This window comes from Sprattus sprattus (assembly GCF_963457725.1).
Source record: "Sprattus sprattus genome assembly, chromosome: 1".
Lineage (NCBI taxonomy): Eukaryota > Metazoa > Chordata > Actinopteri > Clupeiformes > Clupeidae > Sprattus > Sprattus sprattus.
Window position 1 is genome coordinate 12869595 of NC_137920.1, and position 13221 is coordinate 12882815.

Genomic DNA, 13221 nt, shown 5'->3' on the forward strand with positions numbered 1-13221 from the left:
AGTTAAAGACCCTATTATGATGTCATAATGGCCCAATGTAAGTCAATGGGAGAAATTTATATTCGTTTTTCTTTAATATTTTAAAAAGTATAAAGTTTAGAAAAGTGAAAAATACATAGCATAAGTGTCGTTTACAAGACCTACGCGACAAAGTTTGAATGAAGTTTCTACGTTAAGTGGTTCGGGCTGAATTAATCGCAGAAAAAGGTAACAAGAATAAGAAGAAGAAGAAGCCTAGGAATAACAATACAGGGCATTTCATGCACTGTAATTAAACAAATGTATTGATATTAAATGTACTACTAACATGCCATTATCAAATTAAAGCCAGTGACATCAGTATTTTGGTTGATTTCACGATGTATAGGCTACCGACAGTTAGCATACCAAGCTAGGTAGCATTACCATTAGAATTGCATGGCAGATATGCTAAGCTATCGGGCTATTCCCCCACCCAGTGCCTGTGGCTAGTCCGAAAAAGGTGCATCTAAATCGGGTAACTTCGCTTGGCGAGCGGGGGCATGTGGAGGGGGAAAATGGGCCTCATTCTCTATCGTTCTCTCTCTCTCTCTCTCTCTCTCTCTCACACACACACACACACACACACACACACACACACACACACACACACACACACACACACACACACACACACACACACACACACACACACACACACACCCCAATGGACTGACATAGATGTTTTATGTGTAAACTCAGAGAAAACACCTTGTTTCTTTAACTCCATTTACTGGTTCAACTTCAAGTAAATCCGTACCACACACCCAATCCCCCTCTCAGGTACAACATCCGGTCCCTATCAAAGTAAAAGTATTATAACCAGAAATACATAGTTAACAAACTCACTCTCTTTTTTAAATAAAAAAAACTTGAGGATTACATATTAAAGTGAGCATAACATCACAGGGCATAGTCAAAGTGTAACCTGAATATTCTTACAGCACCTCAGTGCCCTTTAGGTAACAACATAACAAAAGTGAACATATTGCAAATATATAGCCTAACTTGGTTAAACATTTTCTGAATGTACTTTAGTGCAAAGGTATAACAACTGTACAAAATTAAGATTTCAGTTTAGTCAAGCTTCCATTGTCCATCACTCAGTGCTTTGAGTAACATATGAGCTGATGCGCCCTTTTTGGTAAGACAGTCTGCAAGTTGGTCTTTTGTGTTTTTCCACAACACACGCTCAATCCTCTTCATTTGGACAAGTTCTTTTATGCTACTTATCTCCAGGCGAAGTCTTTTCTCAGAGACAGACTTCGTAGACTTAAGTGCATCAACAAGCGAATGGTTGTCTGTCACACAGATTATAGGTGGTGCGTTTGCAGCGCCACCTGATGTCAGCTCAGAGAACAATGTGGCTAGAAAAATTGCATTGTCTATTCCATCAGACATTGCCAATGTTTCTCCAGCAAGTGTACTTCGCACAACTCTCTTTACTCTCTTTGATTGCCAAGAGAGTGGTGAAAATGTACCATCTTCTCCCATCAAAACAATTAAATGACCTCCTTGAGTGGCTCCATCGGAAAGATTTCCAAAAGAGGCATCACTGAACATGACAATCTTGAGAGCACTCTCACTTCCCAAGTGTTGGAAGTTTAGCACTACTTTCTTGGATTTAAGCTTACACAGTATTCTGTTTGCCTCATGAATCGTTTGCACTGTTGCATTCTTAAGGTTAGAGGCCAAGTTACTAGCATCAAACATGACATCTGGCCTGCTTTGTCTTGCTACCCAGAGAATCTGACCTATCTTTGATCGGAGTTGATCCTTTTCCTCTTCATAAAGAGGAGAGTCTTGCTTGACAGCTCGTGAAGGAGCCATGTGTATGGGCTGCATGTGTTGGGTGTAATTCTCCTGATGAACCTGCACAGCATTATTTACAGTCACAAAGTCTATTCCAACATAGCAGAAACGATCATGCTCTTCACGCCCCACTTGAAAGACTGACCTGAGGTAAGGTATCACTGTTTCAGAGAAGCTTTGGGTGCCTCCCCATATGAAGTCGTCGACATGACATGCCAGTACCCCAGTAACAGCACAGTCTTTGTCAGTCCAATAGAAAACAGCGGGGTCTACTTTGGACATTTTGCCCCCTGCTTCCAGCACTATTTCTTTCACTCTGTTGTACCAGTACAGTGAGGCATCTGCCAAACCATACACACATTTTTTGAGCTTCCATAATGTTCCTTTGCAGTCTGCCTCATGGGGAGGCCTGATGTAAATGTCACGTGACAGCTCTATTCCCTGTAGGAATGCAGCTTTTATGTCCATGGAATGTAGTGGCCACTGTTTTTGACAGATAACAGCTAAAAGTAGTCGAAGGGATTCAGAAGCACATGTTGGCGAATCTTTCTGTAGCTCTGACACTTGAAGCTCTTCAAAACCTCTTGCCACTAACCTTGCTTTAGGTACTATCCCGGCCGAGGTCTCTTTCAGAGTGCATACCCATCGGGTGCTGATGCTTCTTTGTCCTTTGTCTTGAACAACTTCAAACACTTTGTTGTCACTCCAATTCTTTATCTCCTCCTGTTTAGCTATGTCAAATGACACATCTTTTGTTATTAGCACATCCTCACTGTTATCTGTTGTCATCACAGGTGGCTCTATCTGAAGGTCATTCAACTTTGATACATCGATTGAATCAGTCTTGCCTGCAACATTGCTTGGTTCAATGTATAGCAAATTGTACCAACTTTTGTATTTGCCGGTAGCTTTACCTGCTCGACCAAGAACTTCTGCTCTGTGTAAAGATCCACTACGGCCATCTCTGTAATTCAGAATTTGCCCTGTTTTCAGAGGAACATCATTTCGCAGTTCTATGGCATTTTGCATCCATGTGTCATCATCTGCTTGGTGTGTTTCAGTCTCCATCCCTGTGAGTACTCCTGTTCCTGTATCATCCATGTCACTGTCAAGAGAGGTGTGATCTTCTGCAGCATCTGTCAAGTTTTTTTCTTTCATAAGTCTCAGGTAGTGCACCCTAACACAGGTACCACCATGTCTGACAAAGACCACTGCTCCATCTTGGCCTATCACAGTGCCTGGTCCTTTCCACTCTGGGCAATCTACTCTCTTGTAGTACACCTTGTCACCAGTCTCGTATCTCTCATTTGTACTCCGTAGCTGTTTACGCAGTGCTCTCCTTATTCTCTCTGAACACTCTGCCTCAGTAAATGCCCTTCTTGCTGCATGTAAGGCAGAGATGTGTTTTGCTACCCACTCACTTTTTGTACTGCCCTCTAAGGCTGGCGGCTTGTCAGTCAGCACGGAGGGCAAGTTAGGGTTCTGTCCAAACACCAACTGATGAGGACTGTAACCGTGAACATTTTGCATGGTATTCTTTGCCATGAGCGCCCAGTCCAAGGCAATGTCCCAGTCACAGTCGTTACTGTTTCTCAATTTCTGTATGATCTCTGTCAATGTTTGATTGTGACGTTCACACAGTCCATTACTCCAAGGGCTGTACGCAGCTGTTGTTTTTACTTCTATGTTGAAATTTTCTGCCATATCTCTGACCTCATCATTGTTGAACTCTCCTCCATTGTCGCTGAACAGCTTCTGAGGTGGGCCATGCACGCTTATCCAGTCATGGATGAAGTGTTTAACAATCTCAGGTCCTGCCTTAGTGGTCAGAATGCTTCCTGCACTAAATCTCGTGAATTGATCAATAATGTGAAGATACCACATACCTGGCTTCAGTTCATGGAGGTCGACTGCCACGGTTTCATTGTGCTGAGATGCCAGAGGAAGACCAACAGCAGGCCTGGGTTTCATCTTACTGTATCTTCGGCATGTGTCACACTCACTCACAATTTTCTCAAGAATGATGGCACTTTCTGCATCTTTTGTGCCTGAACTAGATAAAAGCCTTAGCAGCCGTTCAGCCGAGGCATGACCAAACTGTCTGTGAAGTTTCACTAGCATTTTTTTCTTTTCAGCTGTGCTCATGTTTTCTGCGACAGCCAGTATTTCCTCATCGCTTTGTTCATTAGAGGCGCCACCTCCAGTGGCTACAAGGACACAATCATCACTTTGAGAGGGTTCACCCCCAGTGTCCATAATGTTCACACAGTAATGCCCAGAGCTTGTAAAGTCCAATTGTACAGGTTGATTGAACATCACTGCACTGTCATTTTCCATGTTGAGAACAGTCCCTGCCTTTTTCATGGACAACTTGCTTAAAAGCAGTGGAATCTGTGCTGGAACAACTTCAGTCTCAATGTTGCACTTTGTTTGACCAATCTTTGCCGGAATTTTCAGTTTTCTGGTGGAATGGACCACTTTTCCATCCCCAAACTTGAATGGTCTATTACTGCGTTGCTCAGTCTTTCTCATCTTCTCTGACTCACTTTTGCTTATTCCCCTGATATAGCTATCTAGCCATTCCTCTCCACACACAGTGCGTGTGCAGGCAGTGTCTATTATTGCAGAACTAAAACATTCTGTCAAAAATATTTCTGCATCAGTGGGTGACTCTTTTGTAAAGAGAGTAATGTTACACTCATCAACGTCTTCAGTTAATTTTACTTGCTCACCCTTGTGTGGGCAGTCCTTAGCCCAGTGGAATGTGCTTTGGCAAATGGCACATTTTGATCTGCGTCCGAGCTTGTCCAAAGGGTTAGTGCCTGGCAAGGGTGTTTTTGACTGTTCGCCTTTTGACCACGACGGTCTGCTTCTCTGGCGCCTCTGTTCAGTCGTGACGTAGGCAACGTCTTGGTTAATTCCCATCGTTGGAGCTGACATCTTCCCTCCAAAAATCCTTTTCAGTGCCGACTTCATTGAAGCAAACGTTAATTCCGTACATGCCGTCAGCGCTAACTGTCGGTCTTTTACTTCAATGCATGCCGTGTCAAGCAACTTGAAAGCTAAAACGGCATCGGGCAATTCCATGTTGTATTTGCGCATTCTTAAATAACGTTGCTCAAAGTTAATGATGTAATCAGTCATTGACACGTTACTGTCTCTCGTTATCCGATCAAAATTCGAATATGCCTCATACGTTATGTCCTTTTCTTCTTTCAGAAACAGTTTATCAAGTGCATTTAACAAAGTTGTCATACCAGCATCTTTGTTTAGATCATCGATAGGTACCTCCATAGCTGTGTCTCGCGCTCGCCCAGTAAGCGCCAAAGCCACCGCAAGAGCCTGCTTCTTTTTTGGAAGTTCGGTAACTCGTGTCCACATTTCAACTTCATTTTTCCAGCTTTCATACGGCTTTCCTTCGTCAAAGGTCGGCGGAATCTTGTAATTTGCAGAAGCCATCCTCTGCTACCATGTAAACTCAGAGAAAACACCTTGTTTCTTTAACTCCATTTACTGGTTCAACTTCAAGTAAATCCGTACCACACACCCAATCCCCCTCTCAGGTACAACATCCGGTCCCTATCAAAGTAAAAGTATTATAACCAGAAATACATAGTTAACATTATGTGTTTCATGTGACAATTCAAGTTCATTGTTTTATGTGCTTAATGTGATAATTCAATGGTGTGTGTGTGTGTGTGTGTGTGATAATCATTGTATTGGTAATTGTGATAAATGAAATAGTATTACTACTGATTAATTAATAGGGTCATTATTCCATTGTTATCATACCACTGAGCTTTAACATAGAAGTTACTGCCTTCTGCCTTAGTATGCTTCACTGACACCTGTGCCAAATCCAAAGAACCTCTTCTCTCTCTGTCCCTCTCAATTTAACTGTAACTAGGAACATTAAGACACCATCCATTCTCTATTTTTTTTTCTCTCCATCTCTCCATCTTTCTCTCTGTCAACTTTCTCTCACACTCAATCTCTCTTCTTCACTCCATTTTCATCTCCTTTTTTCAATATTTTCACTCTCTCTTTATCTCTTCATCCAGAGCCACTCTTGTTCACTCTTCTTTCCTTCTTCCACTCTTCTTTCCTTTCTTATTTTCTTCTTCCATTTTTCTTTCCTTCTTCCACTCTTCTTGCCTTTCTTTTTTCCTTCATCCACTCTTCTTTCCTTCTTCCACTTTTCTTTCCTTTCTTCACTCTTCTTTCCTTCTTACACTCTTCTTTCCTTTCTTCTTTCCTTCTTTCACTCTTCTTTCTTTCCTTATTTCCTTCTTCCACTCTTCTTTCCTTCCTTCACTCTTCTTTCCTTTCTTCTTTCATTATTTCACTCTTCTTTCTTTTCTTCTTTCCTTCTTCCACTCTTCTTTCCTTTCTTCACTCTTCTTTCTTTTCTTCTTTCCTTCTTTCACTCTTCTTTCCTTTCTTCTTTCCCTCTTCCACTCTTCTCTCCTTTCTTCACTCTTCTTTCCTTTTGTCTTTCCTTCTTCCACTCTTCTTGCCTTTCTTTTTTCCTTCATCCACTCTTCTTTCCTTCTTCCACTTTTCTTTCCTTTCTTCACTCTTCTTTCCTTCTTACACTCTTCTTTCCTTTCTTCTTTCCTTCTTTCACTCTTCTTTCTTTTCTTCTTCCTTTCTTAACCTTTGCATTTCATGCACTGGTATTTCCTTCAGGAAATGCATTTTCTAGTTACAATTACTATTCAAACACTTTCATGTTCAAATGGAATGTAATGTTTCTGTATAAAAGCACATACCGTATTTTCCCCACTATAGGGCGCACTGGATTATAAGGTGTACTGTGAATGAATGGTCTATTTTCGATTTCTTTTTTTCATATATAAAGCAAACCGGACTATAAGGCGCATTAAGCGAAAGAAAACAGTCAGTCAAACTTTATTAAACTTGTTCACAATAACTCTCAACATTGTTCAAATGTTAATGAGCGTATCTTTCCAGCCCCAATTAACTGATTAATTAATATATATATATATAAACATCAGGAAACCCTTACCTAGTTTGCTCCATCTGTCTAGTCTGTGTTCAGTGTGCAGGGGTCTGCTGCTTTCTACTATGTCTGTGTGTTCATCCAGAATAGGCTGTAGAGGAGGTTGAGTTCTGCATGTCTTTCCACACTGGGGACAGGCTTGGTCTCCTGGTAGTCCAGGCTGCTCCCAGTAGCTGCTGATGCACTGCCTGCAGAAACTGTGTCCACAGGTGGAGATGACTTGGTCCCTCAGTACCCTTTCACACACCCCACACCTGGACTGGTCCTGGGTCAGCTCAGCACTCAATTCACAGCAGAGAACACCTGCTCTGTAAACCCAGATTCAAATAATATAGGTTTATGTACTATTGGCGATTATGTTAAAGCATTAATAATAACAATGTCAATTTAAAAAAGAAATAACCTCAGGCTAAAATGAAAAATTCCAAACACATTAAATATGTGAACATATTGAAGAAGAGTACTCAGTAATGAGAGACAATATGCAGCACACAATTATGTGAACATATTGAAGAAGAGTACTCAGTAAAGAGAGACAATATGCAGCACACAATTATGTGAACATATTGAAGCAGACTTAGGAAAACACAGGATAAAGGAAACAGTCTGGCAATGATCATTAGATTGGATCATTCTGTAATAAAAGTTTGTAACTCACGATGGGTCTGAGTGTGCTGGTTCACTGCTGAAGGAAATAGGTTCAGGCATGGACCGGTCACTCTTCATAGAGACAGAGCTGGGCACTGGAGATGGAGGTCTGTGCTTCTGTGACCTGTTAGTGTTGAGAAGCAGAGAAGCAGAGACTTTAATTTCTTACAAACACACTCACGCTGTTGATGTGTTTTTAGAAAGTGATAGTGTGTATTCATTTGTATATCAGTTAAGTCAGGATATTCTCTGTGTGTGTATGTGTATGTGTATGTGTATGTGTATGTGTATGTGTATGTGTATGTGTATGTGTATGTGTATGTGCATGTGTATGTGTATGTGTATGTGTATGTGTATGTGTATGTGTATGTGTATGTGTAAGTGTATGTGTATGTGTATGTGTATGTGTATGTGTATGTGTATGTGTATGTGTATGTGTATGTGTACGTGTGTGTGTGTAGTATGTGTTTCAATCTAACACATGATGTGTATGTTCAGAGAAGACACAGACACCGTGCTGCTTTCCTCAGGTCAGTAGCTGTAAATGGAAATGGAGCCCTAGTGACTAGTGACTGTTTTCACGGCAGAGATAGTGACACACACAAACTCTGAATTTAGTCTCTGCATTTTACCCATCCAGGGTAGTGAAGCACACAGTGAAGCACACAGTGAAACACACTAACCCGGAGCAGTGAGCTGCCTTCAGCAGCGCCCGGGGAGCAGTGATCGGGGTTAGGTGCCTTGCTCAAGGGCACCTCAGCCTTGGATGTGGGCATGGGAGAGCAGTGCTCTACCACTTCCCCCACCCACATTTGTCCTACTGGTCGGGGATCGAACCGGCCACCCTCCGGTTACCAGCCCGAAACCCTAACCAGTAAATGAGAACCAGACCACACATGATTTGAACACATCTATCTTCAAATGCTTAATACAAATACATTTCAACATTTAAAATATATTTCAACATTAAATACAGTCCAATTTTGATGGAAGCCCTTTTGACATGTCAGTATCAAACTCATTGACCTTACCAACTGTAGCATTCCAACAGAACCGGAATCACTCATGCCTTTTTACACATCACCAACACTGAACACGTATATAAAAAACACATTCAAAGTATCACACCTCTTTGTACCTCAATCCATCTTCGCACAAAAACGTTGCACAAAGACCACACTATCCTCCGTGCTAGCATATCTAATGTCTAAATATAGTAGCATTATCTCTTCATTCCTAAATAAGTATTACAGTAACTGCCAATACAAAATCAAAACACCTCCTTCCACTGCCCTGACGTAAATGTATTTACAAGAATGCATACCTGTGGAGTGGATATAAAGTGTATGTTAAGAAAAGACACAGTCACCGTGCTGCTTTCCTCAGGTCAGTAGCTGTAATGATTTCAGAACGTAGCTATCTCCTGCATTAGCAGCACATTCTCCACACAGGTAGCTATCTCCAGTCGTCACAACATTAACTACATTCGAAACATTTCAGAATCCTGTGTAAATGTGTGTGAGCTCAGAACAGTGTGCATTTGCATTACATTTACATTTACAATGCTAGGCACAATGAACCCATGTTGCTCCAGTTGCTGTATTAATTTCCAATTACTACATATGTGTGTGTGTGTGTGTGTGGTTGTTTTGTGTAAGTGTGTGTGTTCTTACATTTACGTTTACATTTAGTCATTTAGCAGACGCTTTTGTCCAAAGCGACGTACAAGGTTTGTGCATGTGTGTTTGTGTGCGCGGGAATAATTTAAAGAATTCTGCTTCCTTCATTCCTTGATTAATTATTGTGTATATGTGTGAATGTGTGTGTTTGAATGTGTGTGTGTGTGTGTGTGTGTGTGAGTGTGCGTGTGTGTGTGTATGTGTGTGTGTGTGTGTGTGTGTGTGTGTATGTGTTTCTGTGTGTGTGTGTATGTGTGTGTATGTGTGTGTGTGTGTGTGTGTGTGTATGTGTGTCTGTGTGTATGTTTGTGTGTCTGTGTGTGTGTGTGTGTGTGTGTGTGTGTGTGTGTGTGTGTGTGTGTTTTACATGTGTGCATTTATATTATTACTGTGTGCACGTGCATCTGAATAATATCCCTCAATTTATTTTATACCATGTGCATAGATCTTGTAAATAGTTAAATCCGTAATAAAAGTTTGTAACTCACGATGGGTCTGAGTGTGCTGGTTCACTGCTGAAGGAAATAGGTTCAGGCATGGACCGGTCACTGTTCATAGAGACACAGCTAAGCACTGGAGATGGAGGTCTGTGCTTCTGTGACCTGTTAGTATTGAGAAGCAGAGAAGCAGAAACTTTAATTTCTTACAAACACACTCACGCTGTTGATGTGTTTTTAGAAAGTGATAGTGTGTATTCATTTGTATATCAGTTAAGTCAGGATATTCTGTGTGTGTGTATGTGTATGTGTCTGTGTGTGTGTATGTTCAGAGAAGACACAGACACCGTGCTGCTTTCCTCAGGTCGGTAGCTGTAATGATTTCAGAACGTAGCTATCTCCTGCATTAGCAGCATATACTCCACACAGGTAGCTATCTCCAGTGGTCACAAAATTAAGTACATTCGAAACATTTCAGAATCCTATTTAAACGTGTGTGAGCTCAGAACAGCGTGCATTTGCATTGCATTTACATTTACAATGCTAGGCACAATGAACCCATGTTGCTCCAGTTGCTGCATTAATTTCCAATTACTTCATATCTGTGTGTTTGTGTGTCTGATTGTTTTGTGTAAGTGTGTGTGTTCTTACATTTACATTTACATTTAGTCATTTAGCAGACGCTTTTGTCCAAAGCGACGTACAAGGTTTGTGCATGTGTGTTTGTGTGCACGGGAATAATTTAAAGAATTCTGCTTCCTTCATTCCTTGATTAATTATTGTGTATATGTGTTTCTGTGTGTGTGTGAATGTGTATGTGTGTGTGTGTGTATGTGTGTGTGTGTGTGTGTGTGTGTGTGTTTGTGTGTGTGTGTGTGTGTGTATGTGTGTGTGTGTGTGTGTGTGTGTGTGTGTGTGTGTGTGTGTGTGTGCGTGTTTTTTTTTACATGTGTGCATTGATATTATTACTGTGTGCACGTGCATTTGCAATCTGAAATAATATCCCTCAATTTAATTTATACCATGTGCATAGATCTTGTAAATAGTAAAATCCGTATTAAAAGTTTGTAACTCACAATGGGTCTGAGTGTGCTGGTTCACTGCTGAAGGAAATAGGTTCAGGCATGGACCGGTCACTTTTCATGGAAACACAGCTGGGAACTGGAGATGGAGGTCTGAGTGCCTTTGATCTGTTAGTGTTGAGAAGCAGAGAAGCAGATACTTTAATTTCTCACCAACACACTCATGCTATTGATGTGTTTTTAAAAAGTGATAGTCTGTATTAATTTGTATATTACCTATGTCAGGTTTGTTCTTCTGTGTGTGTGTGTGTGTGTGTGCGGGTTTTCGTTTGTGCATGTGTGTTTGTGTGTGCTTGAATATTTTAAAGAACCCTGCTTCCTTTGTCCTTGATTATTTATTTGTGTATATGTGCATATGTGTGTGTGTGTGTGTGTGTGTGTATGTGTGTGTGTGTGTGTGTGTGTGTGTGTGTGTGTGTGTGTGCGCGTGTGCTCGCGCGCACGCGCGTGTGTGTGTGTGTGTGTGTGTGCGTGTGCTCGCGTGCACGTGCGTGTGTGTGTGTGTGTGTGTGTGTTTGTGTGTGGGTGTGTATGCATTTTTGTGCGTGTATTTTTGTGTGTCTGTTTGCCAGGTGTGGTGTGTGTGTGTGTGAATGGGGTCATGAATTTATCTGAACTAAAACTATAGAATCTATGTGTGTGTGTGTGTGTGTGTGGAGGGGGTGGGGGGGTGGGGGGGGGGGTGGGTGGGGGATGTACATGGAAGAGTTTATCTTGACGCAGGTTTGTGTTTGAAAGAGTGATTTCATGCTTTCTGTACTCACCCTGCACTGGTCTGCGATGATGTGCTGCTCATGTTTACAGGATCATCCATGTCCTGGTCGTTTTTCATGGTCACACAGCTGTGTAGTGCAGACTCTGGTCTGAGTGTCTTACTGTGACCTGCAGCCTCTTCAGCATCTTGATACATGTCAGTTGTCTCAATAGGCTAGAACAGCAAAAACAATTAATACAGAACTAGTCCAAAAACTGCAATGACAATATAACCCTGTACAATCCTCACATCCAATTTTGTTAATTTACTAGAGGGTCTTTTAGCTAGTTTAAAAATATAAATCAATGGATTGAAAAAGGCTAAATATTATTTCATATTTTAAAGCAACAGAGAAGTGTGTATACACACATATCAAGCATGTAATATGCTATAATGCAAAAGCAACCAGCCTATAAAACCATAACAGAACCAATTCATGAACTTTATCTATAACCAAACCCATGCAAGTCCCTTTCTAATCATTCTAGGGCACCTTCTGGTCAAGAAAACAGAGAAGAGAGGCAGAGAGCTGTTGTTGTTTTCATGTCAGTGGTGAACTGAGCTACAGCAGGAACAGACTTCATGCTGATAGTCCAAAGTCCCACAGGACTAGTGTTTCACCACGTCTCCCCAGTTCACAGCACTGAGACCAAGCACTCTGTTTTCTTATATACATTCATATTTGAAATATATTATGTGTCAAATCTCCATCAGCAGCTGTATTTGATTATCTACAGTTGAATTGTATGCTTAGTATCCAGATTATATGATGTTACAACTGTAAGATCATGGTGTGGGAGCTTGAGACACAACCATGAAAGTACAAACAAAAAGATGAATTGGTAAAACACAGAGTTCCATCCGTTCTACACATATCCCACTCTCTCTCCACAGTAAGCTGCAGCATAATTAATTATCTCTCCATTTCTACCTTCATCATACTTCCATCTCTAGCACAGCATGGCATGCCTGAAGAAAATGATTCAAGATCTTAATAGAGATGAAAAATGTAGACATTTATCAGACTGCAACAATACGTCGATCTTATTACCTCATCGTTTAGATATCCCACAATCTCGCCCCGATTCCAAGTTCAAAGACCAAGAAAGATTGTATGTCATCTTAAGTAAACTACTATTTATTTCCAACAATCTTCAAATAATCTTTGCTATTGTTGTCAACATATTTTGTTCATGTTTCTTCATGTTTGTTGTTGTAAGATGCATAGAGAAGGACATGAATGTTTCTGGTTGGTCGCATGACTATTTAGACTGTATACAGAAGCAGTGACATTGCAATAGATTTACATCCAGCTGAATAATTTTGACATGCAGCAATGACTTTTTCAGGTACTTGTCATTTTAGACTACTAGAACTAATGCAGAGCTAAGAAATCTGACCTCTGTCTTATCACCAAAGGTGTTTGGAAACAGCAATCATGCCCACTGCCAAAGTATGAGAATGGTTAACAGAGTCATGTGACCAGATAGCCGACAGAAATTGTGTAACTGTGTTGCTTGTAGAATGGGTGACCATGATTTTGGTAGGAATCCTGATAAAGATCAAAGTTATTATTTAAAGGCAGAAGCAGATTAGCTTTTTAATTTATTATATCAGTGCATTTACATACACTGGGCCCTAATTTTCATAGGGCAATGAGCTCAGCAAGCAGACCTCATGCAGCAGTGACTACCCAGTGAGAATAGGCAGGACTATATTGCTTATTTCAAAGCAATCAAGCACACATGGGATTCTGGTAAAGATTAAA

The 13221-nt window shown here is 40.9% G+C and overlaps 1 protein-coding gene across 1 annotated transcript in view; it reads right to left on the reverse strand.

Annotated features, from left to right (window-relative positions):
- LOC308367435 (uncharacterized protein) overlaps positions 1 to 13221 on the reverse strand; it is a gene marked incomplete at both ends in the record, with an annotated part of 41410 nt that overhangs the window by 23704 nt on the left and 4485 nt on the right. The window contains 6 exons of the mRNA XM_080841344.1: positions 1773 to 4037; positions 6860 to 7161; positions 7512 to 7625; positions 9669 to 9782; positions 10694 to 10807; positions 11464 to 11627. Of these exons, the coding sequence (XP_080697470.1) occupies positions 1773 to 4037; positions 6860 to 7161; positions 7512 to 7625; positions 9669 to 9782; positions 10694 to 10807; positions 11464 to 11627 (3073 nt within the window). The remainder of the gene's footprint in view (positions 1 to 1772; positions 4038 to 6859; positions 7162 to 7511; positions 7626 to 9668; positions 9783 to 10693; positions 10808 to 11463; positions 11628 to 13221) is intronic.